Source organism: Pituophis catenifer, unplaced genomic scaffold, assembly GCF_029215685.1.
Source record: "Pituophis catenifer annectens isolate HBS135680 unplaced genomic scaffold, rPitCat1.0.hap2 SCAF_3, whole genome shotgun sequence".
Lineage (NCBI taxonomy): Eukaryota > Metazoa > Chordata > Lepidosauria > Squamata > Colubridae > Pituophis > Pituophis catenifer.
The window spans coordinates 208,753,921-208,780,645 of NW_027256883.1; the positions used below are offsets into that span (position 1 = coordinate 208,753,921).

At 43.3% G+C, this 26,725-nt stretch overlaps 1 protein-coding gene across 1 annotated transcript in view; it reads left to right on the top strand.

The window, feature by feature from the left end:
• COL20A1 (collagen type XX alpha 1 chain) overlaps positions 1 to 26,725 on the top strand; it is a 210,074-nt gene that overhangs the window by 173,931 nt on the left and 9,418 nt on the right. Inside the window, exons 31-36 of the mRNA XM_070941127.1 lie at positions 4,742 to 4,795; positions 10,751 to 10,804; positions 13,507 to 13,560; positions 15,939 to 16,010; positions 17,745 to 17,780; positions 20,527 to 20,593. Of these exons, the coding sequence (XP_070797228.1) occupies positions 4,742 to 4,795; positions 10,751 to 10,804; positions 13,507 to 13,560; positions 15,939 to 16,010; positions 17,745 to 17,780; positions 20,527 to 20,593 (337 nt within the window). The remainder of the gene's footprint in view (positions 1 to 4,741; positions 4,796 to 10,750; positions 10,805 to 13,506; positions 13,561 to 15,938; positions 16,011 to 17,744; positions 17,781 to 20,526; positions 20,594 to 26,725) is intronic.

A 26,725-nucleotide genomic window follows, 5' to 3' on the forward strand; every position in this document is an offset into this window, starting at 1 on the left:
GAGTTGTCCTGCAGCGAGGTGACCATGGTAATTTGGCCATGGCAAATTGGCCATGGCGAATGGGTCATGGTAAGTTGGCTGCAGCAAGTTGACTGTGGCAGGTTGTCCCATTCCGCATGCAGGCACCTGCATTCTCCAACCAATCAACTACAACTGTGTCAGTGGTGGGATTCAAATTTTTTTTACTACCAATTCTGTGGGCGTGGCTTGGTGGGTGTGGCAGGGGAAGGATACTGTAAAATCTCCATTCCCATCCCACTCCAGTGGAAGGATACTGCAAAATCTCCATTCCCTCCCCACTCCAGGGGAAGGTTACTGCAAAATCCCCATTTCCTCCCAATCAGCTGGGACTCAGGAGGCAGAGAATAGATCGGGGGGGGGGGGCAGTCAGAGGTGGTATTTACCGGTTCTCCAAACTACTCAAAATGTCCGCTAACAATTCTCCAGAACTGGTCAGAACCTGCTCTATACCACCTCTGAACTGTGTGTTCTGGCCCATTATCCCTTTTACTGTTCCAGCTTTTGAATTACATATCTGAACAAGGAAGAATGAAATGAGATTATTCCTCATCCCGGACTCACATTACAGTCCAGCTCTGCACCGCTGACTTATAGCACCTTCATAGTCTTACCCAGCCATTATTGAAGTAATATAAAGCCTGTCCACAGTAGTATTATTTTGGCACAACAGTATTTGGAGAACTCCACAGATGCTATAAATTTCTAGTATGGAAATAGATTGGCTTCAGCCAAAGAAAACTGCATTCAGATTTCAAATTTCTGTGGAGTTGCCTTTAGGTCCTATTTTCTGCTTGTGTTTCCAAAACACACTTAAATTCCAATGGCTGAATTTTCTGGAGTCCAGCACATCGAACAGCAGGCTATCCAGATTTTGTGTTTTTGTGATAGCATACTTTATAATGTTTTTTTTTTTTAAGTTTAAAACTTTTTAGTCTTAAATTCATTCTGGCTTGAATGTTACTGTTCTTGATTCGACTGTACATCACCCAGAGCCCTTCTCTTAACTGATAGTTAAGAAATACGAAATATAAATAAATAATTAAACCACCGGAAAAATAAACATGGTTAAAGCTAAACCATAGCATGTTGTGCATGTGCAGTAACTGGCCATTTCCTAACTTGGCTTAAGTGTTTGATGATGGTGGTGGTGGTGATGTTATCCATTCAGTCGTGTCTGACTCTTGGCAATTCTGTGGGCCAGGGCCCTCCTCATCTTCCTATCTTGCACTACTTCTATGATTTTTTTTTTAATGCTCTGGCTGGTGTTAGCTTTGATGGTGTCCACCCTTCATGTTCTTTCAAACATGATATTTCAAATAGGAGCCTGAGTGGCGTAGGAGGCTAATGCCTCCTACTAAGGCAGCATTTAACATCCAGCTGCCTGCAATTACTGCGAGTTCAATTCTCACCAGGCTCAAGGTCGACTCAGCCTTCCATCCTTTCTAAGGTGGGTAAAATGAGGACCCGGTTTGTGGGGGCAATAAGCTGACTTTGTATAAAATATACAAAAAGTATGAAGGCTATTGCTTAACACATTGTAAGACGCCCTGAGTCTCTGGAGAAGGGCGGCATATAAAAATAAATAAATAAATAAATAAATAAATAAATAAATAAATAAATATAAAAAAAAAACATGATAATGTCCAGTCAATAACTCTTCCAAACAAACCGTTACAGGAACTGGGCCTGGCTAGTCTAGTGAAGAGAAAGACCAGGGAAGACATAATAGCAGTCTTCCAATATTTGAGGGGTTGCCTTGTTTAAACTTAGACTTACAATAATTTTATTGTCACTTTAAATGTACACAACTCGACATACATTAAAATAAAATTTTGTTGCATCCAGCTTTCAAAGGGGACACCCAAGGGTGGGTTTCACTAACCTTCGCCGCGCACACACGCTTCATGTGCATCCGCACTGTCTGAGCATGCGCCTGGGCTTCCGTACATGCACTTTACTCACTCGCGCACCTTCTGCACATGCGCCCGGCCTCAAAAATGTGCCTAAATAGCATGACTTGGAGCTGGGGCAGGTTGGCAGGGCAGGGCAGGGCAAGGCAGGTCGGGCCCATCCCCATCCGCGATTGGATCGCCACTACTGGTTCGCCTGAACCGGTGCAAACTGGTTGAATATCACCTCAGGTCACCACCTCCAATATACACTACATAAACATGACAAAAATAATAATAAATAAAAAATAACCAAACAAACAAATAAATATAAAATTATGCATATACCCACATACCCACATATATTATATGACACAAAGAAACTTTCTCTGTTTCTTTCTCTGTGCAGCAGCTGCCAAAAAAGCCAACACAGTTCTGGGCTGCATAAACAGAGGGATAGAATCAAGATCACGTGAAGTGTTAATACCACTTTATAATGCCTTGGTAAGGCCACCCTTTTAGAATGCTGCATCCAGTTTTGTTCGCCACAATGTAAAAAAGATGTGGAGACTCTAGAAAGAGTGCAGAGAAAAGCAACAAAATGATGAGGGGACTGGAGGCTAAAACATATGAAGAATGGTTGCAGGAACTGGGTATGTCTAGTTTAATGAAGAGAAGGACTAGGGGAGACATGATAGCCCCAACTTCTAAGGGGCTGCCACAAAGAAGAGGAAGTCAAGCTATTTTCCAAAGCACCTGAAGGCAGGACAAGAAGCAACCGGGTGGAAACTAATCAAGGAGAGAAGCAACTTAGAAATTTCCTGACAGTCAGAACAATTAATCAGTGGAACAACTTGCCTGCAGAAGTTGTGAATGCCTGGAAATTTTTAAGAAAATGTTGGATAACCATTTGTCTGAAGTGGGGTAGGGTTTCCTGCCTGGGCAGGGGGTTGGACTAGAAGACCTCCAAGCTCCCTTCCAACTCTGTTATTCTATTCTATTCTATTCTATTCTATTCTATTCTATTCTATTCTATTCTATTCTATTCTATTCTATTCTATTCTATTCTTTAACGGCCAACTTTCACAACCAGAGGTAGCTATAGGGAGCGGGATAGAGCAGGCTAACCTACATTTGGTTCCCAGGCTGATGTCCTTTGCTTTTCAATGGAATTATTTTGGGGCAGGGCAAAAGCAGGTCTGCTCATTGTATCTCAGTCTGGGTTAAAATCTCTTTTCCTGCTGGGAACCGGGTTCAGACTCAACAGTATGAAACTCAAAAGATGCTGCAACTTTCCCGTCAGTGAGAAAGATTTAAAAATGTGTGGTTGTAACAAAAAAGAATAATCCTCGATTTACAACCACTGTCAAGCTCAAAATTTCCATAGTTAAGCAAGGCAGTTGTTAAATTATTTCTGCCCCATTTTATGATCTTTTTTTTTTTTGCCATGGTTGCCTACAAATTACCACTGCTTAAGATGTTTATTTTTAATTAAATTATATTTACTGTATTTTTCGGAATATAAGACACACCTTTTTCCCCCAAAAAAGAGGGTGAAAATCTGGGTGCGTCCTATACTCCAAATGTAGCCCTGCCCAGCTTCTCAAAGGAGGTTTCAGAGGCTGAAAAAAGCATCAGAAACGAAGCTTCAGAAAAGAAGCCCCCAAACAGAGCTTCAGAGGCTTTTTTTCTGAAGCTCTGTTTCGGAGGCTTTCAGAGGCAGAAAAGAAAGTTTTTTCTGAAGCTCTGTTTCGGAGGCTTTCAGAGGCAGAAAAAAAAGCAAGGCACAGAGCTCACAACCAAGGAACCTGTTGCTAAAATTCACCTCTGGGAACAGCTGATTGGGGGTATTCCAGGAGGCCGATCCACCTGCCAATCAGCTTTTTTCTTATTTTCCTCCCCAAAAACTAAGGTGCATCTCATACTCCGGTGCGTCTTATACTCCACTATACCGTATACGAAATTCTGCCTTTTTTATTTTTACAAATAACTCAAGGTGGAGAACATATCCAACTAATTTTCCTCCTCCTATTTTCCCCACAACAATGATGCTGTGTGGTGAGTTAGATTGAGAGAAAGGGGCTGGCCCAAAGTCACCCAGCTGGATTTCATGGCTTAGAACTCCCAGTCTCCCGGTGATTGGCCCAAAGACACCCTTTCATGCCTAAAGTGGGACTAGAACTCTTTGCTTCCTGGTGATTGGGTCAAAGTCATTCAGTTGGTTTTCATGCCTAAGGCAGGACTAGAACTCGTGGTTTCCAAGTTTCTAGCCACTATACTAGACCATACTGGCTCTCGTGTCAAACTTGAAAACCCTGGTTGGATGACTTGGGCCCATCCAGCTTCTCCAAGTGATGTTGGTAACAAAAACAAAAAGAGGGATTGCTATGTACATTGCAGTGGTGGGATTTAAATTTTTTTACTACTGGCTCTGTGGGTGTGGCTTGGTGGGTGTGGCATGGGTTGGTGGGCGTGGCTTGGTGGGCATGGCAGGGGAAGGATACTGTAAAATCTCCATTCCCTCCCCACTCCAGGAGAAGGATACTGCAAAATCCCATTTCCTCCCGATCAGCTGGGACTCGGGAGGCAGAGAATAGATGGAGGCAGGGCCAGTCAGAATTTTTACTACTGGTTCTCTGAACTACTCAAAATTTCTGCTACCGGTTCTCCAGAACTGGTCAGAACCTGCTGAAACCCATCTCTGGTACACTGTCTGATATTTATTATGTCTCATAATAATGAGACCTTCGGGAGTAGGGCGGTATATAAATCTAAATAAACTGAAACTGAAACTGAAACTGAATAAATTCACTGTTTTATTTTTATTCAAGGGCCCACCCGGTCTTAAGGGTGATAAAGGGGACAGCGGAAGCCCAGGAATACAGGTAATTCTGTCTCACCTTATTCTTCTAAAGTCTCAGTTAATGTAAACTTTCCTAACTAGGTGCTCTCCAGCCATTTGGACTTGAGCATCCATAACTTGCAGCCAGATCCCAAATTGATGGAGGTCCAACATATCTAAAAAGCATCAGCTTTGAGGAAAGTTAGTCGAATTTTGTCTATTGTGAAATCTGGATCTTCACTTGCTTTCTAACTGCGCTGAAATGTCTTATTATCTATGGAAATTCTCAGTCATCCAGGTCATGGTTGTTCCAAAGCTTCTTTTTCCAAGAGGCAACTCGACTTTCTTTCTTTTTCCTTGAAGATGTTTCGCTTCTCATTCAAAAAAGCTTCTTCAGTTCTGACTGAATGGTGGAGGATGGAAGGGTTTATATTCCTTGCAGTCATCTGGTCATTAGCACTCTTTCTGAGAGTCATTGTGTCTACATTCTGGATAGAGAGGACCGCTAGTTTGAAAGAGGGATCAAAGAGGCCATGTATGTTAAAAATGAACAGCCCTCTCTCAATAGAGGCGGAGGGGTATGACATCACCCATCTCCTGTTTACAACATGGTCCTTTCAGCAGTCCCAAAAGGCTCCACATCAGTGGTGAAATCCAATTTTTTTACTACCGGTTCTGTGGGCGTGGCTTGATGGGCATGGTGTGGCTTGGTGGACATGGCTTGGTGGGCGTGGAAGGGGAAGAATACTGCAAAATCCCCATTCCCTCCCCACTCCAGGGGAAGGATACGGCAAAATCCCCATTCCCTCCCCACTCCTGGGGGAAGGATATTGCAAAATCTCCATTCCCACCCCACTCTGGGGCCAGTCAGAGGTGGTATTTGCTGGTTCTCCGAACGACTCAAAATTTCCGTTACCGGTTCTCCAGAACCTGCTGGATTTCACCCCTGCTCCACATCCATTTGCACTATTCAGGTGACCCTGAGGGCCGAGAGTCGTGGCCTCAACGACTCTCAGAGAGAGTACTAATGACCAGATGACTGCAAAGGATATAATCCTTCCACCATTCAGTCAGAACTGAAGAAGCTTTTTAAATGGGAAGCAAAATGTCGTCAAAGAGAAACAAAATCCAGTGGTGTTTTGAAAAACGCCTTTGGGACATCTGAAATGTCTTTTTATCTTATCTGGGAATTTCTTATGGGTGCTTTTCGTGAATGGTATATATGGAGTCCTTGGTGTAGTTGGCTAACAAAATGGCTGCAAGCAAACAACCAAGCTCCGAGGGTACCAAGGATTCCACAGTTCAACCCTGAGCTACATATTTTCTCTTCTGTTGCAATCATTTATTCTGTCAGCGCCAACAGGCCTTGGCAAACATTAATTATTAGAGGTTTCTTTTTTCCTCTTACATTTTTAAAAAAATTGAATAAAAGCACCAACAAAAAAACCAGAGACAGAATAGATGTACGTACATAAAATAAACTTCACTCAAGTGGAAAGGTTGGAATGAAAACATCAGTTATAAAAACATGTTGTTGTTTTTTTTAAAAAAGCAAAACAGACAAATAAAGGCTTTAAAAAGAATTCTAGAAAATTCCCTTCCTTTTCTCTGCATCCCCCTTTTGTCCTGCTGACTGCTACTTAAATTTGTTTGCCCTGTACTTGACATCTGGGATTTCAGATAGTTCTCAACTTATGGCCACAATTGAGCCCCAAATTTCTGTTGCTAAGCGAGACAGTTGTTAAGTGACTTTTGCACCATTTTACGATCTTCCTTGCAATGGTTGTCAAGAGAAGCACTGCAGCTATTCAGTTAGTAACATGGTTGTTAAGTGAATCTGACTTCTCCATCGATTTTGCTTGCACAAAGGTCGCAAAAGGTGGTCATGTGACCCCAGGATACTGCAACGGTCATAAATACGAATCAGTTGCCAAGAGTCTGAATTTTGGTCACGCGACCCATAGGGATACTGCAATGGTTGTAAGTGTGAAAAAACGGTCATAAGTCACTTTTTTTCAGCGCCGTTGTAACTTCAAATAGTCACTAAATGAACTGTTGTAAGTTGAGGACTACCTGTATTGTGTATTTCTATTTGGATCATGTTGAGGATATTCTTGGCTTATAACCGATGTTATGGGTTATTGAGCAGAGTACCCCTTGAGTATGCACATGAAAGCGGCTGAGAGTGAATAACCACAGTTAATATACTGACATACTGAGTTGTAGTAGTCTTTTACTTTTTAAAAGAAAGTAAAGCAAAGTCCAGTAACAATCCAAGTCATACACAGATAAGGCGATAGTTAAAATATCAATTCAGGGATATTCCAAGTACAAAGTCTTCTTACCAGTTGTTGTCATTACACAATAAAACAGTTCTTCTTGAGTTTCAAACAGGAACAAGTTCAGTATTAAAACATTCAATAAATAGTAGAAAGCAACAAGTAGCAATGATCAAACAGTGATCATACAGAGAGAACAGGTAGAGAGTAACAGCAAATAAGGAGATAAAATGGTGTAGTGTCCACAAGCCATGATTCAGGCTTCTCCTTAAGTATATTGGCTACAGAGCTTAGCCAATCAGGATACAGGATGATGCAATACAGTCTTAAAGCAATATAATACCTTTTGACAAACATGTATTGATAGTTTATATATTGCCTGATCAACTAGTTAGAAAATAGCAATTTCCTAACAGATCATTTTTGATGACTTATTTGTTTTTAAACAGTTTCTTTCTTTTTGGGGGGCCAAAATCATATTCTACGTATCTTAGCTTGCCTTGTTGTATAATATATAATCGGACATTTCTTTGGAAGTCTAATCACAGCACTAGGATTATGGAGAGAGATTTTTCAGATGAATGAAGCTTTAAAAGAAAGCTAACATGATGTTGTCCCTGAGGAACTGAATTCGACAACTCTATTTTCCTTGTTCCCACTTCTGAGATGCTCTCCTGAATTAAAAAAAGATCAAACGTATATTATAGTGCCTTTATTTGGAGAAAGGGGAAAACAAGCAAAGAGCGTTGTGTTGTTTTTAGAAGACATTCTTGAAATTAAGTTGCATCAATTCTGTTTCTAGGAAAGACGGAGGTTTTATTTTTTTATTTTACATTTGAATGTTGAGTTTATCTGGTTCACATTTCCTAAACTTACATATGAACCCAAATGTTGATACAGGTAGTCCTCGACTCACAACATTTTGTTTAGTGCCTGTTAGAAATTACAAAAAAAAAAATCCTGAAAAAAAACTGTTTTATGACCATTTTTCACACTTATGACTTTGCAGCTTCCTCAGGTCATGTGATCAAAATCCAGGCACTTGGCAACTGACTCATATATACGACGGTTGCAGTGTTCTGGTGTCACGTGATCCTCTTTTGCGACCTTCTGACAAGCAAAGTCAGTGGGGGAGTCACTTAACGACCGTGTTACTAACTTAACAGCCATGGGATTCACTTAACAACCAGGGTGATGATTTTACAACTTTCATAAAAACAATCGTAACATCGAATCTGGTGACATGGTGCCTCGACGTATAACCACAATGACATAGAACTGACATTCCTGGCTCCATTGTGGGAGTAAATTGAGGACATGACTTCGCAGGTTTTGGGAGGTAGTGTATAATTGAGACAATGCAATAATAGGTAAGGACGGTAGTGGGATTCAAATAATTTAACAAACGGTTCTCTGCCCTAATGACTGGCTGGGTGGGCGTGGGCATGGTGGGCGTGGCCAGGGGGTGTGACAGGCAGCACTCGGCCTCCTGTACCTCCCTGGGAGCAAAAACAGGCCACGGAGGGAGGGGGCGTATCCCCTCACCCGCGCCCTGGTTTGGGCCTAGTAGGCCTCCCTGCAGCCTCCTGGGAGCAAAAATGGGCTATGAGGGGGAATGCACTCCCCCCCGCCCGTGCCCCATTTTGGGCCTAGGAGGCCTCCCTGCACTTACCTGGGAGCCAAAATGGGGCACATGGGGACTCCTGGAAGGGGCAGGGGTGGGGAAGGGAGGGGCCAGCCAGCAATTTGACTACCAGTTCGCCTGAACCGTCTGAATCCCACCACAGGGTAAAGATCATGTCTACACAGAAAAACTCAAATACAGTAGTTATAAATACAAATACTTACTACCACAACTGAGCCCAAAATTTCCATTGCTAAGTAAGACAGTTGTTAAATGAGCTGTGCCCCATTTTGTGAACTTTCTGCCACAGTTGTTAAGTGAATTACTGCAGTTTTTTAAGTGAACCATATGGCCATTAAATGAACCTGGCCTCCCACATGAACTTTGCTTGTCGGAAGCTGGCTGGGAAGATTATAAATGGTGACATCATGGACCCAGGACAGTGCAACTGTCATAAAAACATGCCAGTTTCAAGCGCCCAAATTTTGACGTGCTTCAACAGTTGCAATTGTGAAAACTGGCCGTAAGTCACTTTTTTCAGTGCCGTTGTAACTTTGAACAGTCCCTGAACGAATGGTTGTAAGTCGAGGACGACTTACAAAATCATTCTACAGCAGGGGTAGGGCAATTTTAACACATCCATAATTAAAACAAAAGCAATTGGAGAATGCTTCATTTGCATTCTTTGGTTGTCCCTCGATCTGGAAGGCAAATTCTGAGCTACTTCCCAACAAAACAATCCGGCAGTGGAACCAATGACTCAGAGAGGGGGTAGGCTGACCTTCACTGGATGTTTTAGAGGAGCAGAAGCTATCATCCATCTGCCTGTGATGCTTTAATTAAGGCATCTCCTCCGAATAAGGTGCTGGGCTTCGTGACCGAAGTGTCCCTTCCAGCATTTAATTCTGTGATTCTGTCTCATAGCCACCCACAGATTCAAAGAGACTTTGGCTGCAGGCTAAAGAAACCAATTCTTATTCAGCCTGACACTTCCAAGAAGGCTCTCTTCTATTCTGCAACCAAACTTGTTTAGATACATATGAGCTAGACTCTCTTAAAATATATCATGTGCTTTTGTGTGTCTATCTGTGTGTGCGTATTTGTGAGTGTGGTATGGTGTTGTGTGCTGGGTTTATTCAGGGGTGGGCTGCTGGAGGTCCGCAGGGGTTCGGGAGAACCTCTAGCTAAGATTCTGTGCAGTTCGGAGAACCCCCAAATCCCACTCCTGGCTGGCCTCGCCCACCCCACCCCGCACTCCCAGGAGTCCCCACGCGGCCCGTTTTGGATGCAGGTAAGTGCAGGGCACGCACAGAGGCTCGGGGAGGGTGAAAAACAGGCCTACCAGAAGTTCAGGAAGGCTGGAAATGGGACCATTTCTGGCCTCCAGAGGGCCTCCGGAGCCTGGGGAGGCTGTTTTTGCCATCCCGGAGGCTCGAGGAAAGCCTCCAGAATCCAGGGAGGGCAAAAAGCAGTGGTGCAGGAGGCTAACTAGGCCACACCTACCATGGCCATGCCCACCCAACAACCGGTCAGAGAACCCCTTGCTAAAATTTTTGAAGCCCATCCCTGGGTTTATTCCTCCTGAATTGGGGAAGAGAGAAAAATAAAATAAACATTTTATTTATCAAAGCAAATATCAGTTATTTGCTTTGATAAATAAAAAGCCTACTTATAAGATTTGGGTCCAATAAGGTAGTCCTTGACTTATAACCATTTTTTTTAGTGATCAACATTACAACAGCACTGGGAAAAAAGGGACTTATGACCCAGTTTTCACACTTATGACCATTGTAGCAACCCCATAGTCACATTATCAAAATTTGGACCCTTGGCAACTGGTGTGTATTTATGACAGTTGTAGTGTCAGATTCACTTAACAACTGTGTGACTAACTTAACAACTGCAGTGATTCACTTAACAGTGGTAGCAAGAAAGCATATAACATGAGGCAAAACTCACTTAACAATTGTCTCGCTTAGCAATAGAAATTTGGGGCTCGAGTGTGGTCATAGGTCGAGGACTACCTGTAGCCAAGAAGTCATCATTGCTTTGGCTTGGAATGTACCTTCTAAATCAGACTTCTGCTTGTCTACAGGGTCTGATGGGTCCCCAGGGAGCAGCAGGTAAAGATGGCCCTCAAGGATCAAAGGTAAAACTTCTTTCCTTCCAAGTTTGCTCAACCTCCATACCTTCCCAGTTATGGCCATATAGTTTTGGTGACATCATTCTAAACATGATTTGTTGATGCCTTTTTTCTGGGATAGTTTTTCCGCTCCTTTGTCTAGTGATCTCCCACCCATGTCCACAGAATAGCAGAATAACAGAGTTGGAAGGGACCTTAGAGGTCTTCTAGTCCAACCCCCTTCTCAAGCAGGAGATGCTGTAACATTTCATACAAATGGTTATCCAATCTCTTCTTAAAAACCCCCCAGTAATAGAGCACCCAAAACTTCTGATTAATTGTTCTCACTGTCAGGAAATTCTTCCTTAATTCTAGGGTGGTTCTCTCCTTGATTTGTTTCCACCCATTGCTTCTTGTCCTGCTGGTGCTTTGGAGAATAGGTTCACCCTCCTCTTCTTTGTGGCAGCCCCTCAAATACTGGAATACTGCTATCATCTCACCCCTAGTCCTTTTTTTTCCCCATTAAACAGCTTCTTACAGCTCTGAGCCTATTGCACGTGTAAGGTCAATCAGGTGATGTTACCTGCTGAGATTAAGTAGGTTAAAGTCCTTCGAAACATGCAGTCTAATGTTGGGTGAGACAAAAGAGAGAACACTTTGATCCTGCAAAGGAATCAGGGGTTATATCCAGAAAGCATCTAATTATTAAATTAGCTCTACTGCTCCTCCTGTTAATTCAAGCTGCCACAAGCTGATACCCTGCTTGTGATGCTATGATGGGACTACAGCTCCACAATTCCCTACCACCTGCAATGCCATGTGGGAAAGATCTTGGGAAACAGGCTAGGAGATAGTGCCTATGGTTAGATAAGAGAGGGCATATCATGTTTTCCCGAAAATAAGACCTCCCCGGATAATATATACTGCATACTGCATGAGTCAACAAGAGGGCTGTGAAAATATTTACAGACCCCTTGCATCCTGGACATAAACTGTTTCAACTCCTACCCTCAAAACGATGCTATAGAGCACTGCACACCAGAACAACTAGACACAAGGACAGTTTTTTCCCGAACGCCATCACTCTGCTAAATAAATAATTCCCTCAACAGTGTCAAACTAGTTACTAAGTCTGCACTACTATTAATCTTCTCATTGTTCCTATCACCCATCTCCTCCCACTTATGACTGTATGACTGTAACCTTGTTGCTGGTATCCTTACGATTTATATTGATATTGTTTCCTAATATGATTTGATTGCTTATTTGTACCCTATAACCACCAGTGTTGTATCTTATGATTCTTGATGAATGTACCTTTTCTTTTATGTACACCGAGAGCGTATGCACCAAGACAAATTTATTAATTCTATTTATTTATTAATTAATTCAATTTGTATGCCGCCCCTCTCCGAAGACGCAGGGCGGCACAATTCCTTGTGTGTCCAATCACACTTGGCCAATAAAATTCTATCCTATTCTATTATAATAAGCCCAATCGGGCTTTTGAGTGCATGTGCTAAAATAAGCCCTCCCCGAAAATAAGCCCTCCCTGAAAATATTTAACTGCATGCGCAGCCGGTCCCCACCATTTTCTCTGGTTAGGGTTAGGGAGACAGAGCTGGAAATGAGATAAGAAGGCAAGAGGAGCCCCGTCTTGCTCCAAGCGAACCAAAATAATAAGACCTCCTCGAAAATAAGGCCAAGTACTTATTTCGTGGTTCAGAAAAAAAAATAAGACAGGGTCTTATTTTCGGGGAAACACGGTAGCCCTCAGCTGCAGAATGGGAAGAGAAAGATGTTCAGAAGGGACCCTACCTAGTTTCTCAGGTTGTAAGTCAGACAGAATAGAATAGAATAGAATAGAATAGAATAGAATAGAATAGAATAGAATAGAATAGAATAGAATAGAATAGAATAGAATAGAATAGAATAGAATAGAATAGAATAGCAGAGTTGGAAGGGACCTTGGAGGTCTTCTAGTCCAACCCCCTGCCTAGGCAGGAAACCCTACACCACTTCAGACAAATGGTTATCCAACATCTTCTTAAAAATTTCCAGTGTTGGAGCATTCACAATTTCTGGAGGCAAGTTGTTCCACTGATTCATTGTTCTAACTGTCAGGAAATTTCTCTAGACCAACTAGACCAACAATCAAGCAGTAAACAATATCCCAATCAAGGAACTACTAACTCATACAAACAATCAAACAATAAACAACACCTAATCAAGGAGCCACCAAGAATACTCCCACCAACACCGAGAGGGCAAGCCACTGACAGAGAGCAAACCCCACTCCCTTCTAGCCAGTGGTGGGCTGCAATCGGCTTAACAGCCAGTTTTGTGAGTGAGCGGGCATTTAACACACTTGCACGCAGCATTAAAAATACAGGAATTTGAAGTTCAGCTGCTTATCTTCTAAGGCAGCCCCAGTAAATAGAACAGCAGAGGCGCGGAAATCAGCTGTGCCGCACGAATCAGCTGAGCCAGAAAGAAGGAAATATAGGACAGGATAGGGCAGGGGCAGGGGGGCGGGGCCAGTTGATCATCGGAACTACTGGTTTGCCCAAACCGGTCCGAACTGGCAGCAGCCCACCACTGCTTCTAGCGCTGATCAAGTTACCTAGTTTGGTAATGCAACGTCTGCAAAGAAACAACCAAGCTCAGAGAGCTCACAATTCAACCCTGGGCTACAGATATTCTCTTCTATTAATAAATATGCTTCACAGGGTGTTCGAGGACTCGAAGGAGCAGCTGGACCACCAGGGCCGCCAGGACCACGGGTGAGCAATTTCAGTCAGGTGGAAAATAATGTCCATTCCAGAATGAACAACCCCATTCCAAAAAACCTGCTACCAGCAGAGTTCCCTTGGGTTAGGAAGAAGGGGCAAGCAAGCATCGCATTCTGTATGCTTTCGTCACAATTCAGCAGCTGGGTTATTCGCTTCTGGTAGCACTTTGGCAAGGAGGGGACATAAACAGCTGGTGCTCAACTTTGAGATCTTTCAAAAACCCGGGTTGGTATCTAAAAGTTTCTGGAACATCTCCTGGATTATTGAGGCATTTTCTTCCTTCTTACATCTGCGAAGTAGGCAATCAGATATCTTCTTCTTTTTTTTTTTTTTTTGTAAATTTTTTTTTACAATTTTTTACAATTTTACAATTTTATTTTTTTTTATTTTTTCAAACATAAACGTTCCCCCCCCCCCCCAAGAACGAAGTCTTGGTCCGGTCACAAATAGGTATACTAGTTTAACAAATGAAGACAGATATTTTTAACATAAATTCCAACATCTTAATTTATGTCTTTCTATTATCTCATCATACATCTTAATTTCCTACTAAAGCAAAGCTCGATGTCAGTGTTTCAACGCTGGCATAGAGAGAGAGAGCAGAGGAGAGCGAAAGATAAACTCTGAAACTTTTGCCTGCTAAATCCCTTTGAAGCCCGGTTGTCGTGGAAATGAGGGGAGGGGGCACATTCCTGGGAAATGATGAGGAAAAGAAGTCTGAAGAATGACTTGGAAGACAGCCAATGAGAAGCAGAGATTTGGGGATCGGAAAGGGAGGGATTGGGAGGCAAAAAGTCAGTCTTGTCCGCGCGGAGTCATGATCCGGTGGCTGAGCTCAATTAAAGAAAGATTTCCTTAAAGATTGGCAGTTTGGAACTTCATTTAATTTTGGGATAGCACCGCAGTCTGACACTCATTTTTATATTCAGTTATAAATTCAATTACTGTATAAATCAAAATTCAATACTGCTCTGTCTAAATTTTTTCTCCATTGCTCCTTTTAACATCAAAATTAAACACAAAAACAGTCTAATCTGTTAATCTATATATTTACCTTACAATCAGATATCTTCTTGTTTTGCCGAGGGAAAGAAATGTAAAAAAAAGATGAGACGTAGAAGAGAAAGCAAACGGGAAAAGGAATCACTATTATGATAGGTTATCATGCACGAGAGCCATTTTGGTGTAACGGTAAAAGCATCCGGCTAGAAAGTGGGAGACGGTGAGTTCTAGTCCCATGTTAGGCATGAAAGCTGACTGGATGATCTTGGGCCAGTCACCAGGAGATTGTACGGTGGTACCTTGGTGTTGATTTTTAACTGGTTTGAGGAGATGCGATGAGTACCAAATGATGAGTACCAAACAATTTTTCCCATAAGGAATAATGTAGTGAGTCAGAATTTAGCCATCACCTCCAAGTTCTAGCTTGTGCATTGAGTACCAAACAAACAATGAGTACTGGGACAAAATTTTTGCACCAAAAGCATTGAGTTTTCAATGAGTTTTAAAGCAGTTGAATACTAATGTCCCACAGTAAGTTCTAGTCCGGCCATAGGGATGAAAGCTGGTTGGGAGACTTTGGGCCAATCACCAGGAGAATGTTGAGTTCTAGTCCCGCCTTAAGCAGAAAAGCCGGCTGGGTAACTTTGGGCCAATCACTAGGCAATGCGGTGTTTAGTCCCGCCTTAGACAGGAAGCAGCTGTGTGGTCTTGGGCCAGTCACTCTATAAGGTCTAGGAAGAAGGCAATGGCTAGCCACTTTCAAAAAACTTTGCTATGAAAATGGCAGGAAATTTCCAGGCAGCCGCTAGGAGTCAAAACTGACACTAAGACACCCATTTTAGGAAGGAAGGAAGGAAGGAAGGAAGGAAGGAAGGAAGGAAGGAAGGAAGGAAGGACACCCATTTTCGAAAGAAAGAAAGGAAGGAAGGACACCCATTTTCGAAAGAAAGGAAGGAAAGAAAGAAAGAAAGAAAGAAAGAAAGAAAGAAAGAAAGAAAGAAAGAAAGAAAGAAAGAAAGGGTAATAATCCATATGGAAGAGAAAACTTAAGCACCCCTTCATGATGAAGCTATTAGAAAGGGAATATGGAAGATTTCCCAAAGCATCATTAGAAGAAACACTGTTACAATCTACTGTTCTATCCCCTAAATTATGATATTAATAGGAAATGAGGGAAACATAACTCAATGTACAATGTACTCTTTTCATATTCTTTCCCAGCTAGGAAATAAATCCGAGCGTGTAAGTTTCCCCCGCCTGCTTTTTTTGCAAGCTAATTCTGCTAGATTCCCTTGAAGCTCCAGGAGTGGATCCCTTCCATCCTGTTGCATTTCTAGCCATTTTATGTCTCTTTTTTCTGCCCTCAGGGATTCCAAGGTTTAGCAGGGGCCCGGGGTAATCCTGGAGACAGAGGCCCCCCAGGAGAAGTCGGACCCACGGTAAGGCTCAGGGGTGGGTTTAACTTAACCTTTGCTACCGGTTCGCTCGCGTGCGCCACTTCTGTGCATGCTCAGATTGTATTTGATGACGTCCAGACAGGTGGGTTGAGCCTCCCGCCACCGCTACTACCGGTCCGCCCAAAGCGGGATGAACCAGTAGCAACCCACCACTGGTAAGGCTCCACCCCACCTCACTGTTACTCATTGCAATTAAGATTATTCAAGACCCGTTCATTTGATTTCACAGTAGCTATAACTGAATACTGTAATAGAATAACAGAATAACACAGTGGGAAGGGACCTTGGAGGTCTTCTAGTCCAACCTCATGATCAAGCAGGAGACATTCCAGACAAGTGCTTGTCCAATCTCTTTTTAAAAACCTCCAGGGATGGAGCATTCACAACTTCTGGAGGCAACCTGTTCCACAGGCTAATCGTTCTAACTGGCAGGAAATTTGCCCTTATTTCTAGGTTGGATCTATCCTTGATTAGTTTCCATCCATTGTTTCTTGTCCTGCCTTCAGGTACTTTGAAGAATAGGTTGACCCCCTCTTTTCTGTGACAGCCCCTCAAATATTGTAACACTGCCATCAAGTTACCCCTAGTCCTTCTTTTCATTAAACTAGACATACCCAATTCCTGCAACCGTTCTTCATATGTTTTAGCCTCCAGTCCCCTAATCATGTTTATTGCTCTTCTCTGCACTCGTTCTAGAGCCTCAATATTTTTTTAATATTGTGGTGACCAAAACTGGATGCAGTATTCCATGTGTGGTCTTACCACACTTCCAAGTACCACTATCTCTTCCAAGACTCTAGAAACGGGTGCTTTGTAAGTCCAAGTCACACAATAAATGCAAATGACTCTGGTCTGTAAAGTCGTTTTTTTGAATTGGTAAGATTTCCGTAATTGTTATTTCACATCTTTAGTACTCTGTGTAACGATAATCCTCGATTTAGGACCATAACTGAGCCCAAAATTTATCAACCTCTCCACAAACACTCCTTCCTTCTAGCACTGATGATGTTACCTAGTTTGGTTAATGAAACATCTGCAAGAAAACAATCAAGGTTGGATAGCACCCTAGTCCTCCCCTCCTCCTCCACCTCCTCCTCTGCTGCCTCCTCCTCCCCTCCCCTCCTCTGCATAACACCCCATTCACTTCTAATACTGATGATGTTACCTAGTTGGGTAATGAAGCATCTGCAAGAAAACAGCCAAGCTCAGAGAGCACTCAGGACCCCTCATTTCAACCCTGAGCTGCAAATATTCTCCTTTATTGGTATCGTAACATTTTGTTTAGACTCAGTGTTGCTTGTTGTATGCACAAATGCAGAACTGCAGAGGGATTTCCGAAAAGAAGTGGACTGACAGCGGAGGGGCGAAATCCAGCTGTTTATTATGTTGGTACTCTACTTTTACTCCCATACAGAATTCAGTGTGGCATTCCCAGGGGGTTCTCCTTGAAGGCACCCTTAGCAATTCATGTTTTTTCTTTCTTTTTTCTCTCCAAAGCAGCTATGAGCATGCATATAGTACTATATAAGGAAACTTTGACCCAGCATTTTTATACCTGGGGATGTTGCCTGTTATCTATAGGAAAACGTTTTTCCTCCAGAGAAGAAGCAAACCTGAAAAACTATAGGATATCTTTTATCAAGGTGCAGATACATATAATAATAATAATTATTTATTTACAGCTTGAAGATAATAATATTTTTTGTTTTCCACTAGGGGCTGCCTGGTCCAAAAGGAGAAAGGGGGGAGAAAGTGAGTCTCTGTTCTTTCTTTGATGTTCTTTGATAACTATTTATTTATTTATTTATTTATTTATTCATTCATTCATTCAACTTGTATGCCGCCTTTCTCCGAAGACTCAAGGAAGCTTAGAATGCATTTAAAAACCATATATAAAAACATTAAAAATTAAAACATTAAAAACAATTAAAACCCATTCACACCATTCATGGCCGGATCTCGCCAGATCACAACAGCGAGATCAAGGGCCCCAGGCCTGCCGGAAGAGCCAGGTCTTTAAAACTACTAAGGTCTTTAAGGACCTTAGTAGTTTTAATTAAATTTTAAGTGAGAGCTTATGCAATTGATTTCTGCCCACCTTTTAAACCCACAAAAATGGACCAAACACAGGTAGTTCTTGACTTACAACTTCAATTGAGACCCCAATTTTTTTTTGTTATTAATCAAGGCTCTTGTGAGTTTTGCCCCATTTCACGACCCTTTTTTTTTTGCCACAACTGTTAAGCGAATCACTGCTGTTGTTAAGTAAACCAGGCAGTCATTAAACAAATCTAAGCCAGTTGAGAAGGTTACAAATGGTGATCGCACAACCCCGGGACAGTGCAACCGTCATAAATACCTGCCAGATGCCAAGCACCCAAAATTTGACTGTGTGACCATGGGAATGCTACAATAGTAGTTAAGTGTGAAAAACAGTCATAAGTCACTTTTTTCAGTGTTGTTGCAACTTCAAATGGACTCTAAGTTTCCTATTTGTTTGACTTTGCGACTTCTTTGCAAAGAATGTTAATTTTAGAACAGAACAGAACAGAACAGAACAGAACAGAACAGAACAGAACAGAATAGAATTCGTTATTGGCCAAGTGTGATTGGACACACAAGGAATTTGTCTTTGGTGCATCAACTCTCAGTGTACATAAAAGAAAAGATACGTTCATCAAGAATCATAAGATACAACACTTAATGATAGTTATAGGGTACAAATAAGCAATCGAATCATACTAGGAAACAACCAATATAAATCATAAGGATGCAAGCAACAAAGTTACAGTCATGCAGTCATAAGTGGGAGGAGATGGGTGATAGGAACAATGAGAAGATAATAGTAATGCAGACTTAGTGAGTAGTTTGACAGTGATGAGGGAATTATTTGTTTAGCAGAGTGATGGCATTCGGGAAAAAACTGTTCTTGTGTCTAGTTGTTATGGGGTGAAGTGCTCTATAGCGTCGTTTTGAGGGTAGGAGTTGAAACAGTTTATGTCCAGGATGCAAGGAGTCTGTAAATATTTTCACAGCCCTCTTTTTGACTCGTGCAGTATACAGGTCTTCAATGGAAGGCAGGTTGGTAGCCATTGTTTTTTCTGCAGTTCTAATTATCCCCTGAAGTCTGTGTCTGTCTTGTTAGGTTGCAGAACCAAACCAGACAGTTGTAGAGGTGCAGATGACAGACTCAATAATTCCTCTGTAGCACTGTTTCAGCAACAGTTTTAAACCTCATCTTTTCCTTCTCTTGACTGTTGCTCTGAGAATGTTGCATTTGTCATTTGTTTCTCAGAATTGCAGGCAATCTAAATGTAATTGCTGCCACGTGATCCTGAAGAGACATTTAATCAAAGAGGTCTGAAGTTTAAAATGATTAGAAAAAGAATCTTGCCATCCGATAGGGATCAATTCCTGAACATTTCGCGAAGTCACCTTCCAGCGGCTGTTCTTTGGGGCCTGAACAAATAGACTGTCCTTGAAAATGCCTCTCTTAATGTACTACAATGCTTCCTTTTGTCTGTTTGCATTCTCCGGGGGATAATCAAGCTGCTGAAATATCATCAACATTGCTATAATCCATAAAAAGGCATAACGGCATGAAAATGGATAATCATAATATTTTATGGCAAGTTTTTATGGCTTATAGCCCAGCTTATTTTCAAATTGTTTTCAGTGATTTGATTATTCTCTTATCTGCTGTAAGGAACACACATAACCAAACTGGTGTGTGCAATAAAATAAGGGATTCAGCTTCAAGATGAGCTTGTATCGAACCATCTAACTTTGGACGATACCTCTTGGATTGATAGATTGCTTTTACACAAAATTAAACCCCACCTGGGCAAGACAATGAAATATATATATATATAATTTATATTTCGCTGAATTTGGTATAAAATGGTTTATCGTGAATGCGACTGCTTGAGGGCTCCTGGATTGTAGTGGATAAGGTGTTGGCCTAGAAGCCAGAAGACTGTGAGTTCCCAGTCGGGTGACTTTGGGCCAATCACCAGGAGGTGGTGAGTTCTAGTCCCACCTTAGGTATGAAAGGCAACTGGGTGACTTTAGGCCGATCACCAGAAGACTGTGAGTTCTAGTCTGCATTAGGCATGAATGCCGGCTGGGTGACTTTGGCCCAATCACCAGGAGAGGTGCTGAGTTCTTGTCCCGCCTTAGGCATGAAAGTGGCTGGATGACTTTGGCCAATAATCAAATTAGTTCTAGTCCCGCTTTAGGCACAAAAGCCATCTTAGAGAACTGGACCAATCACCAGGAGACAATGCATTTTAGTTCCGCCATAGGCATGAAAGCCGAGTAGGTGACCTTGGGCCAGTCTCCAGGAGACTGTGAGTTCCAGTCCCACCTTAGCCACCATCTCCTGGTGTCACCCAATTGACTTTCATGCCTAAGGCAGGACTAGAACTCCCAGTCTCCCATTTTCTAGCCTGCTGTCTCAACTACTAGACCAAACTGGCTTTCTTTTCTTCCCTCCTAGGGTGAAGCACAGTCCCTATCTACCATTTACCATCTGGTAAACCAAGCTTGTGAGCGTCTGATCCAGTGTAAGTATATATCACAGCATAAAATCTTCCCTGTAACTTTCACCTCTGCAGCTGCCGTGGCTGTAGGGTCTGCTAATAGATGAGATGTGTGTGTACTGTAGCTCGATTGGATAATTGTTGTGACCCAGGCCCAAGTAAGTAGTAGGAAAATCAGTCCGTGAAAAAACAAACAAACTTTATTCGAACAGCTGAGAATTACTTCGTTCCCAGTGTCGTTCATCTAAATTAAAGCAAATTCCTCCCAACACAAATTCCTCAGTCCTATCGCAAACCTTGGTCCAATTAAGCAAACTGCCAAAGGCCTTTCTTGGCAAACGTTCAGAAGTCACAGATACAAAAATAAATACAAGACGTAGATGAAGAAGAAGAAAAAGCTATCAACGTTGTTTTCCGGCAAAGCCCAAACGCCGTTGCTGGTCTGTTTTAAGTTTTATGAGAAGGGCCAATCATCTCTTGGCCCTACTCCCGAGTTGTCCTCTTTGGTTGAGCTGCTCTTGCCTTCTGGCAGCTCTTCTCATGTGTGCATTAGGAACAGGCTCCTCCTGTTCCTCTGCCACACTCCTATCAATCTCTGGAGGCTCTGAAGTCCGCACCTCACTCCCCGATGGCCCTGGCCCCATCTCTGCCTCTGACGTACAGCCCTCATCCGGGCCTTCCCCAGCCTCCAGGACTGGCCCATGTTCTTCTTCAGCCTCATCGCTGTCTGACTCAGCTGCCAGCTCCACAGGCTGCTGGCAGACCACAACAATAATGTGTTCGGAAGCCTCGCAGGGTTTTTGCTCAAAGCCAGCTGAACAAGTTACCTATCAGCATATTATTGTCCATCTCTAGATCAATTAATTTCATTTGCCTTCCAGTAGGGCTTCTTCTGTCTCTCCTAAATAATAAGAGGTGAGATTCGGACTTCTGATCAGAAATGTACATTAAATGAAGGAGACTTTAAGCCAGGGTGGTGCAGGGTGAAGACAAGGATTGGAGAGACTCAGGTTCTTGTTGTTGTTAGTTGCGAAGTTGTGTCTGACCCATTGCGACGCCATGGACAATTTTCCTCCAGGACTTCCTGTCCTCTACCATCCTCCGGAGTCCATTTAAGCTCACGCCTACTGCTTCAGTGACTCCATCCAGCCACCTCATTCTCTGTCATCCCATTCTTCTTTTGCGCTCAATCGTTCCCAGCATTAGGCTCTTCTCCAGTGAGTCCTTCCTTCTCATTAGGTGGCCAAAGTATTTGAGTTTCCTCTTCAGGATCGGGCCTTCTAAAGAGCAGTCAGGGTTGATCTCCTCTAGGACTGACCAGTTGGATCACCTTGCAGTCCAAGGGACTCGCAGGAGTCTTCTCTGACTCAAGTTCTAGACTTCCTCAGTCAGGGAAGCTCCTTGAGAAACCTTGGATCAATTCCTCTCTTTCAACCCAACTCATTTCATGGGGAGTTGCTGTAAGAAAGAAAGGAGAAGCAATTGATAGATGAATATGTGTAATTATGGATCTGTATACCTAGTAAAACTAATTACCTTTGAACTTTGGTGTGATAAAGCAGGTCAGGTCTTTAACTACAGCTGGGGAGACCCAAATTCTAGTCTGCCTATCAAGCACTGAAGCGCACTAAGTTTCTTTGCAGCAGCCAAACTGTTGTTATGGGGAGAAATAGGAAGATGGAAGGCTAGGTACTGTATACCATCTTGAGCAATTGGAGGAAAATTGATCTTTTAAATTGTACATCATCAATTGCTGTCAGTTCTTAGTGATCACATGATCGATTTTCTCCATCTGTCCCTAACCTGGTTTTTGAGGTTTTCCAGTGGTGCACCATCACCATTGTAATTGAATCTATACATCTTGCTTTGGTCTCCTTGTCCTTGTCCTTGTCCTTGTCCTTCTCTTGTTCCTCCTCCCCTCCTCTTCCCCTTCCTTCCTCCCTCCCTCCCTCCCTCCCTCCCTCCCTCCCTCTCTCTCTCCTTTCATTCACCCTTCCTTTCTTCCCTACTTTCACCCTCCCATCCTCTCTCTCTCCCTCCCTCCTAAAAATCTTCCTTCCTTCCTTCTTTCCTTCTTTCCTTCCTTTTCTTCCTCCCTCCCTCTCTCCCCCCTTCTTCCCATCTTTCCTTCCTTCCTTCCTCCCTCCCTCCTTCCTTTCCTATCCTCCCCCCTCCTTTCATCCACCCTTCCTTTCTTCCCCACTTTCACCCTCCCATCCTCTCTCTCTCCCTCCCTCCTAAAAATCTTCCTTCCTTCCTTCTTTCCTTCTTTCCTTCCTTTTCTTCCTCCCTTCCTCTCTCCCCCCTTCTTCCCATCTTTCCTTCCTTCCTTCCTCCCTCCCTCCCTCCTTCCTTCCTTTCCTATCCTCCCCCCTCCTTTCATCCACCCTTCCTTTCTTCCCCACTTTCACCCTCCCATCCTCTCTCTCCCTCCCTCCTAAAAATCTTCCTTCCTTCCTTCTTTCCTTCTTTCCTTCCTTTTCTTCCTCCCTTCCTCTCTCCCCCCTTCTTCCCATCTTTCCTTCCTTCCTTCCTTTCCTATCCTCCCCCCACCTTTCATCCACCCTTCCTTTCTTCCCCACTTTCACCCTCCCATCCTCTCTCTCCCTCCCTCCTAAAAATCTTCCTCCCTCCCCCTCCCTTCTTCCCATCTCTCTTTCCTCCCGCCTTCCTAGAGCCATGATGGTGAACTTCTGGCACGCGTGCCAGAGGTGGCACATAGAGCCCTCTCTGTAGGCACGCGCACCATCACCAGCCCAAAAACAGCCTGAAAAACGGCCAAAAAAATGCCCCAAAAGCAGGCATGCACGCACCCGCCAGCTGGGTTTCCGGCACTCTGGAGCACGCAAATGCACGCGTGCTCCGGTTTGGGCACTCGGTGCTGAAAAGGTTGGCAATCACTGTCCTAGAGCAATGTCATCACATCAACTCCCAGAATTTCCCAGCCAGCATGGAGCTGATGCCCGCATATCTTAAGGTTGCTAAGTGAAAAGCAATGGTTTAGAGACGTCTCATTTTTACAAGACCTCTTTAGCATTTTATCTGAGACCTAGCCATTGGAAAGGATGGTTTCGCAACATACAGGAGTCAGATGATTGGCAGGAAATTAGTTTAATGTCAAACAAACCCTGATCTGTTTGAGAGAAAAAACTAACTTGGCATTCACGGGCTGCATTAATTAGTTGTTGTATAGCATATGCATGATCAGTTTAGCACGTCAAGAGAACAGTGTCTGAAAATAATCCGCTCGGGCTATCTGCGGCACTGATGCCTAATTTGCTTCAGGATTTCCCCTGCTTATTTTATTGCTGAGAAAAAAAAAAGGGGAGAGAATTAAACGACAGGCTGCAGAAAACATTTATTCCGTTCCAACCTGCCAATAAGAGAATTGCATGCCATCAAAGGAAGTTTCTCGTTTGTCTTTCTCCATGCTCAATTGAGGTTAAGAACGTTGCTTACTTGCCCGCTGCCTGGTTCTGAATGCAAATTGGCCTGCCTGATGATCCCTCAAGAACACAATTGCTTTTGTGATGTGCCACCAGGTTGGTGCTGATGCTTAACAACCATATAAATAGTCCTTCTCCAGGGTGATCTGTGCCCACTCTGGTCTTCCACTAGCATACCCATCACCGCTAATTAAAAAAAAACCACACACACACACACACAGTGAAAACTGGATGTCATTCTACAAGTCAGTTGAGATTGCACAGCGCTGTCTATTAAAAAGAACTTAACTTTGAAATAGATTCGGACTCAATAAGTTTCCCCACGGGGGAAACTTCTGGCTCATTTAGGGAAGAGGGGTTGATGGGAGAACAGGAGAAAAATACCTCTCCCAAGTTTTGAAACAATAGGGTGCTAACTCTGGGAGTTAGGGGGACAGTGCTGTGTAGTCTGTGCAATAAAACAAATACAGGGAATCCTCGACTTACGACCACAATTGAGGCCAAAATGTCTGTCACTCAGCGAGACAGTTGTTAAGAGAGTTTTGCCCCATTTTACGACCTTTTCTTGCCACCGTTGTTAAGTGAGTCCCTGCAGTTGTTAAGTTAGTAGTTCGGTTGTTAAGGGAATCTGGCTTCCCCATTGACTTTGGTTGTGAGGAGATCATATGATCCTGGGACACTGCAACCGTCACAAATATGAGCCATGAATTTTCATCATGTGACCATGGGGATGCTGCAATGGTCATACGTGTGAAAAAGGATCGTACGTCACTTTTTTCAGTGCCGTTGTAACTTTGAAGGGTCACTGAACAAAATGTTGTAAATCGAGGATTACCTGTACTGAATCTGGGGACATCTTCAAGACCAACCAACTTGGGATATTTACAAACTTTATGTTTATGCTGAGAAGGAACTGAAATTGATTCTGCTTTTCCAAATAATTGTCAGATGGAAATTGCTATGTTTCCCCGAGACCTGAAAAACTGCATGATAGTTTTTCCAACCCCCAAATGATGGCAACTGGATGAATTACAAGCTGGCTGAATGAATTTTATTCCCTCCTTCAATGAAAAATCCTTATGTAATCATATATAGATTCATTGTCTCTAAATAGACTGAAAACCTAAAACAATACAAGTATGATTTCGAACTGTCTCGATATCATTTAGATATTGTTACTTTCTATGTAGAAAAAGGAAGGAAGGAAGGAAGGAAGGAAGGAAGGAAGGAAGGAAGGAAGGATGGTTTTTGTGAAGGAGGGAGGAAGGAAAGAAGGAGGGAGGGAGAGGGAGGAGGGAAGGAAGGAAGGAAGGAAGGAAGGAAGGAAGGAAGGAAGGAAGGAAGGAAGGAAGGAAGGATGATTTTTATGAGGGAGGGAGGGAAGAAGGGAGGGAGGAAAGAAGGAGGGAGGGAGGAAGGAAGAAAGGTTTTTGGGAGGGAGGGAGGAAAGAAGGAGGGAAGGAGGGAGTAGGAGAGTCGGAGAAAGGAAGGAACAAAGGAAGGAAGGAACAAAGGAAGATTTTTATGAGGGAGGGAGGGAAGGAGGGAGGGAGGAAGGAAAGAAGGAAGGAAGGTTTTTGTGAGGGAGGAAGGAAGGAAAGAGGGAGGGAGGGAGGAAGGAAGGTTTTTGTAAGGGAGGGAGGAAAGAAGGAGGGAGGGAGGAAGGAAGATTTTTGTGAGGAAGGAAAGAAGGAAAAAAGGAAGGAAGGAGAGAGAGAGGGAGGGAGGGAGTTTTTTATGAGGGAGGGAGGGTGGAAGGAAAGGAAGGAAGGAAGATTTTTATGAGGGAGGAAGGGAAGGAGGGAGGGAGGAAGGAAGGAAGGTTTTTGTGAGGGAGGGAGGGAGGGAGGAAAGAAGGTGAGCGGGAGGAAGGAAGGAAGGAAGGTTTTTGTGAGGGAGGGAGGAAAGAAGGAGGGAGGGAGAGAGGAAGGAAGGAAAGTTTTTGTGAGGGAGGGAGGAAGGAAAGAAGGAGGAAGGGAGAGGGAGAGTGGGAGGAGGGGAGGAAGGAAGGAAGGAAGATTTTTGTGAGAGAGCGAGGAAGGAAAGAAGGAAGGAAGGAAGGAGAGAGGGAAGGATGGAGGGAGTTTTTATGAGGGAAGGAGGGTGGAAGGAAAGGAAGGAAGGAAGATTTTTATGAGGGAAGGAGGGAAGGAGGGAGGGAGGAAGGAAAGAAGGAGGGAGGGAGGGTTAAAGGAAGGAAGGAAGATTTTTATGAGGGAGGGAGGGAGGAAGGAAGGAAAGAAGGAGAGAGGAAGAAAGGAAGGAAGGAAGATTTTTATGAGGGAGGGAGGGAAGAAGAGAGGGAGGAAAGAAGGAGGGAGGAAGGAAGGAAGGTTTTTGTGAGGGAGGGAGGGTGGAAGGAAAGGAAGGAAGGAAAGAAGATTTTTATGAGGAAAGGAGGGAAGGAGGGAGGAAGGAAAGAAGGAGGGAGGGAGGGAGGAAGGTAGGTTTTTGTGAGGGAGGGAAGAAAGAAGGAGGGAGGAAGGGAGAAAGGAAGGAAGGAAGATTTTTATGAGGGAGGGAGGGAGGAAAGAAGGAGAGCGGAAGGAAGGAAGGAAGGAAGGAAGGAAGGAAGGAAGGAAGGAAGGAAGGAAGGAAGGAAGGAAGGAAGATTTTTGTGAGGGTGGGAGGAAGGGAGGAAGGTCTTCAAAGGCAGCCCCATGTAGAGCAAATTGCAGGAGACCAACTAAGAAGTCACATGGTCGATTAC